Raw genomic sequence first — 6,634 nt, forward strand, 5'->3', positions numbered from 1 at the left:
ATCATAAAATAGATCTTTTTAAACCCTACAACTTTTGTATTTAACATTTTTTTATACAACGCTTTGTTTTCGAGATATTCAGGTGTTCCGGTATATAATATTCACCCTGTATATATATGTACCCAGTAAGCAAATTGAGCGCAGACTACGTGCAGATTGGCAGAAAATTTGATCAAAAACCCACAGCAAAACTATAGAAATCTGTCTACATTAGGCTACGGTTTTGGCGACAGATCTTGCTATCAGGCAATTGGTGCCAAATTTTCAGCAAAAACCGCCCAAAGCTTGCAGCGCAGCAAGGTCTGCGCGGTTTCTGTCGCCAATCTGCCGTCAAATCGCTACAAGCTCTGTGCAGTTTTTGCTGCAAATCTGCAGCAATTTTCCGACAACAAACTCTGCCGCATATCTGGCGGCAATGTGGCAGCAAAATTTGATATAACAGATCCTATATCAAATTTGTTATCTATTTGCCATCAAAAGTTGATAGCAAACTCTGCTCGAAATCTGTTCGCGCAGGTTTGGTTATCTGGGTATATATAATTTTATATTTTAATATAATTTTATATTATAATTATCGTATTTACACACGTACCATTAGGAATATATGGTTGCATATTTTCCTTGCCAATTACTTGCATATGTTCTTCAACATTCTTTGTTTTTTTGTTTTTTAAAGACACATTTTATATTTCAGTTATCTTTATTTTTTTGAAAAATTTTTAGAATTTGAAACGGGCGTAATTTGATCTTTTACATAAGTTGCTTCAGAACAAGTAGGCTGTGTAGCACTTCCACGTAAGACGGTGTCGCAATTGACATTTGACGGCTTTTTCTTATTATGTAGAGTTTTGTCTAAATGTAACTTAGGAAATGGTATAAGGACAGATGCAGCAGTTTCTGAATCTGAATCATTGTCACTTGTATCAACGAAACTATCGTATCGTTTTGTAGCTCTCATTTTTCTATCTTTTAATTTTTCGTATTCACTGGCATCGGTATTTAAATCTGAATACTTCTCAGCTGCTTTTAATTTCTTTTTCCCAGACTCAAAACAATCTGAAACGATAAAATAGTTATTTTATGGGCGTACTAACAATTTTTGTTAAAGTAATATAAATTGTTTAATATACATATTCCGGTCTTATTTTTAAGGCCTCCTTCAATTTATTTTCACATGGTCTGTAATCAATAAAATGATCCGTAGAGCAAGTGAAGATAAACTTAAGAAAACTTGAAATATAAGGCCAGATTACTAATGAATTCGATAGAAAGAAACTAAAAATATTATTTTAAAATATTATTTTCTAATATCTTCTAAAAAAATACTGAAATCAAAATGTTACGCCAACTGATAATGCGAAAATATGTTGTACTAAATGTAACAAATGATGAAGCAAAGGAAATAATAAATAATAAGGATAAAATTTACAGTAATTAAAAAATAAAAAATAAAAATAAGGATTAGGCAAAAACAAGGCGTGACCTTAACAAGGCGTGACCTTAATAAATTATGTTAATAATTATGTGTCTATATATGTAATGAATTTTTAAATATATTAACTTTTACAAATATTGGTTGCTATTATAAAACTATATATCGTGTTTCAACGCAATTATTGGAAGATTGGAATGTATAATCCATTAAGATTTTTGTTTAAATGCATCCTAGGCATGCCAAGTGTTTTTGTCTAAACCTTAATTTTATTTTTATTTTTTAATTACTTTAAATTTTATTCTTATTATTTATTATTTTCTTTGCTTCATCATTTGTTACGTTTTGTACAACAGACTTTCGCATTACCAGTTGGCGTAACATTTTGATTACAGTATTTTTTTTAGAAGATACTAGAAAATAATATTTTAAGTTTCCTTTTACGAAACGGATGCGTGAATTTGGCGCCATTTTTTACCCTTCTTTTTAAAAGAGTAATTTTTTGAGACTTGTACCTACCAGTACTACCTATTATTCGTATTACGTCATATGAAATCCAATTTTTTCCAACAAGCTCCATATGTTGTACGACTTTATCATATTTTTGTATATTTGTAAAGTTAGGCCAATATACCTTCGTTTTAGAAACATGAAACCAGTTTGATGGTATAAGTTGTATACCATCGGAAAATTCTATTATGTAGTAAAACCTTTCCTGAGAATCCATGATTGTGGTTGTATAAAAAAACAATTATGTACCTTTTACCTAAAACAATGAAAGAAATTTACATTTGCATATATAAATGTTACATAACAATGAAACATATATTAAAAGCAAACACAATGTAACATATGACATATCTGTTATTTGAAATTTCATACTAAACAATATATCTGTTATATTATATAATATCCTCGATAGTACAATATTTTGGAAATAATATGGGGAAATATCGATGAAATTGATAATGTTACAATTATATGGCAATATTTCACAAATTACTTGCAGAAAGATACAGGATTTATGAAATATTATGCACTCTGCGTAATAAATTTCTAAATATAAGGCGTAGTAAAAAGAAATCCATTATTTTTGCATGAAATTGAAGGCTTTATTTAGCATAGTTAGAATGATCCGATTTAGGTCAAATATGCACCGTTTTGTTCGATAACTTGTTCCCATTTTTAAGGTAATTCCATTATGCCTTTCTCATAGAAACCCTTGTCCCTATTGGCAAAAAACTGGGACAGTCGATTTTTACAAGCTTCTTTTTCACCAGCAAAATCATTCGCCATAGACAGGAACAGGTGGTAATCACTTGGTGCCAGGTCCGGACTATAAGGTGGATGCATAAGAACCTCCCAACCAAGTTCCCGGAGCTTCTGGCGAGTCACTATCGATGTGTGTGGCCTGGCGTTGTCCTGATGGAAGACAATTCCTCTCCTATTGGCCAAAGCTGGCCGCTTCTGGGCGATTGATTCCTTCAGACGGTCCAATTGTTGACAGTACAGGTCCGAATTAAGAGTTTGGCCGTAGGGGAGCAGCTCATAGTGGATGATTCCCTGCCAATCCCATCAAACACACAGCAAAGCCTTCCTGACCGTCAATCCTGGCTTGGCCACCGTTTGCGCCGGCTTACCGCGTTTCGACCACGACCGTTTTCGCTTGACGTTGTCGTAAGTGACTCACTTTTCATCACCAGTCACCATCCGCTGCAGAAATGGATCGATTTTGTTGCGATTCAGCAGCGATTCGCAGATGGAAATTCGGTCCATGAGGTTTTTTTGCGTTAACTCGTGCGGCACACATACATCGAGCTTCTTTTTGTATCCAGCCTTATTCAAGTAGTTCCAAACGGTTTTTTGTGCAATGTTTAGCTCCTGGGCAATCGAAACAGTGCTTACATGACGGTCGGACTCGACGATTTCCATTATTTTATCGACATTTTCGAAAATTGGCTTTCCAGAGCGTGGTGCATCTTTGACATCAAAATTACCGGAATCGACGAAATCAAAATTGCGCGTGATTGGCTGTTACAGTATTAGGTATTGTAAACACTGTTTACATTTTCAGCTGCCTGGCTTGTGTTTTCGCCTTTATCGAAGAAAAACTGTAAAATGTGGCGTATTTTTTCTTTGCTGGTGTCCATCTTTGACGCGCGCTCAAACAATACTGAGTGAAACAATCACAAAACTGTCTCAGAAGTTTTTTTAGTACGAAATCTTATCTTTCTAATGCCATCTAGCGTAAACCAATCGCATTTATACAACGCGAGATACACATTACTAAAGCCATCTATTGGAAAAATAATGGATTTCTTTTTACTACACCTTATATAATTTCAGCAAAATTTGTGCGATATGACGAATTATCTTTGTGGAATATTTGTAAAATTAAATGTCACAATTAATTACTTAGTAATTGAGAAATATATTTGAATTATATCATGCTGATAATATAATAAAACATGAATAAAGAAAATACATATGCTTAGAAAATGCACAATTATTTCGACATTATATTATAATATTATAAGAATTATTAAATCCTTAGAACTATAATATTTTGCTGCTGTTACTACTTTTCAGAAATGTAAGCCTCAGAATCAACAAAAGCGTGAAAGAATAATCGGATATGTGACAAAAACGAATAAAAACTCAAAATTTTACAAATGAATAAATGAATAATTTGGATCGTATCATTCCATTAATAAAAGTCAACAAAAATTGCTAGAAAATAATAATAATAGTTTTTGTAATTTTGCTCGTGAAATTCGAAACCTCTCACATTTGTACCTGAAAATCTCCACCATTTTGGATTTTTTTGGTTATGCCGTGGTACATTGTAATTTAATTTCATTTAAATCATATTTTAATACTACAGATCACGCAAATGCAAGTGGGTGATAAATAATCTGAAAAAAGCGATAAAAACAAAAATTTTCTTATAAAAGCTGCCATATTGAATGCGCCATAATGAATTTTTTATCTGCATAGCACCATATTTTAGCTAAAAACATTATGCCACCAGATCCAGACAACTAACACGATCCTATGATAGAATCATGCCAAAAAGTGAGATACAAACAAACGATATCCTACATTTTTTCAATTTTTTGGTGTTTTGGTTGCCATATTGAAAAAATGGCGCGTGATAGGAAAAATTGACTTCAGATTCGGAAAGGACATGTTTTACATCTATAGAGTATCGAGTACCGGAAAGATCTATAAACTTTCTGTCAAAATTATTATAATAAAGAAAAGATAAAATTTAGATCATTTTTCAGGGGCGAAACGGGTTAAAACGTTAAATTTACGTTTGAGAAAATGAATATTGCATATTGAAGATTACCAAGCCACCTGGGCAATCCCAAGATTACCAAGCCACCAGGCAATCCCAAGATTACCTGGGAATAATCCCAGATAATATTAAACAGAATTTTCGTTGCACATATCAATCGATTTTTTTACTTGCTCTTGCCTAGCAAGTAAAAATTTATCTATTTCTTTTACCTCATCACCTCGTGTGCAACCTTCGAGCTACTCGAGACTCAAAAGCGTATAACTTGTAAACATATGTTTCTAATTCTAATGTTTTCCACTAGCGATTAGATAAGAGGAATAATGTTAAGCAGAGTAAGTGGAAAATCGGTCAAAATGCATGCAACGCGTGCCAAGCTCTGGTATATCTCGAAATTCTAGATACAATAGACGTTTCATGCTGTCTAGGTTTCGATATGATACAATAAAAAATTAATTAGTCGGCAAAATGAGATGATTATTGCTAATTGCGCAACTGATATTTGTTTCGCACTTGAAAAAGAAAAGATGTGACAGTAAACAACTAGAAGATAAGATTAGAGAATTAGATACGTTTCTAATCCATCACGTTCTAATTTGTTCCAGTTACAAACAATGAGATGCAGACCGCGCAATCTGACGTATCGCAGAAAATGGCCTTTGCGACTGGGTCTCTTTCTGATCTACGTTTTCGTGCAGTACGTCGCCTCTACAAAGACGTTGTCCGAGACGGCGACATTCTCTTTAAGTTCCGCTCAGTATAAAGAGGATTCGACGTCGGAGTCGACAGATTATTCGGTGAACGTTGAGGAGATAGCAGAAGCTACGTCGATGGTCTCAACAGTCGTGGAGAAACCTAAGAAGGAAGTTTTCACAGAGGAACCTAAGGAACCTACAGAAGTACCTAAGGACGAAGCATCGTCGTCGAGAGAGCACGGCACCGAGGAGGCACTAGTGCGAGATCTGTCACAACATACCACGAAATTCCCTAAGAAAGGAATAGAAGTAGAAGTTCCGCAGAACCATGGTCGAGAGACTATTACTACAGTAAGTAGTACAGTAAGTTACTAGTTTTTGACATCTCGTATGTACCGAGCATAGATGTGCGAATCAAGGTTTCCTTATGTGAATCAAAACGAATCGATGAATTTCGGATCGAATCAAACTCTGAATTGAATTGTTGAAACTTTATTTTTAATTAAAAACATAATTAGTAATATGGTCTATAGGAGCCAGTTACTGGATGTTAGTGCTATTTTAGTAAATAAAAGAGGTTATTATCTTACCGATATTGCTGAAATTGGTATATACGAGGACTGCTCCGTAAGTTTTGCGACTTGGCAACACTGGCGTTGCTAGGTAAAATCTAACCTTACCATCAAAAAGTTTGACAGTTTGGAGGATTTTTTTACTCGAAACGTTTTGTCGTACGGAGGCTACTTGTATTGTTTACACCCAGTAAGCAATCTGCGCGCAGACTGACGTCAGACTGTCGACAGGATCTGTCGAATCCGAGCAAGATCTGTCGACAGATCCATAGACATCTGCGTCCCCAATCTGCCGCCAGACTGTTGACAGGGTCTGCGAACAGACTCTGACGACAGACTGGCGGCAGATTGCGCGCAGAGCCTGTCGACAGACTATGACGGCAGATTGGCTGCAGATTGCGCGCAGATCCTGTCGTTTCGTAGGTTCTTTAATTAAATTTTCTTATAATTTTTCATATTTACTCATAGAATAAGCGCTATCTCATAAATACTCATAAAATACTATGACAAAAAAATTTTTCTACATTATTTTTTCATAATTTTTAATATTTTCTCTAGTGAGATTCGAACTTGAATTGAAGAGATCTTTTGGATAATCGTCCGTCGCCTTAGACACTACGCCAATTCCTCACTT

General features: G+C 34.7%; 2 protein-coding genes across 4 annotated transcripts in view; one reads left to right on the forward strand and one right to left on the reverse strand.

Moving 5' to 3' along the window:
* LOC116846196 (THAP domain-containing protein 1 B-like) overlaps positions 1 to 2,479 on the reverse strand; it is an 18,504-nt gene extending 16,025 nt beyond the window's left edge. For all 3 annotated transcript variants that reach the window (XR_004378435.1, XM_032819735.1, XM_032819734.1), the window contains exons 1-2: positions 1,952 to 2,479; positions 593 to 1,056 (exon numbers count right to left, since the gene is read on the reverse strand). The gene's annotated coding sequence lies outside the window, so the exon portion shown is untranslated. The remainder of the gene's footprint in view (positions 1 to 592; positions 1,057 to 1,951) is intronic.
* Positions 1 to 6,634, forward strand: part of LOC116846195 (probable sodium/potassium/calcium exchanger CG1090) — a 187,487-nt gene that overhangs the window by 81,969 nt on the left and 98,884 nt on the right. Inside the window, exon 3 of the mRNA XM_032819733.1 lies at positions 5,339 to 5,779. Within this exon, the coding sequence (XP_032675624.1) occupies positions 5,339 to 5,779 (441 nt within the window). The remainder of the gene's footprint in view (positions 1 to 5,338; positions 5,780 to 6,634) is intronic.

Source organism: Odontomachus brunneus, unplaced genomic scaffold, assembly GCF_010583005.1.
Source record: "Odontomachus brunneus isolate Ranch 3 - 2012 unplaced genomic scaffold, Obru_v1 Obru_scaffold_061, whole genome shotgun sequence".
Lineage (NCBI taxonomy): Eukaryota > Metazoa > Arthropoda > Insecta > Hymenoptera > Formicidae > Odontomachus > Odontomachus brunneus.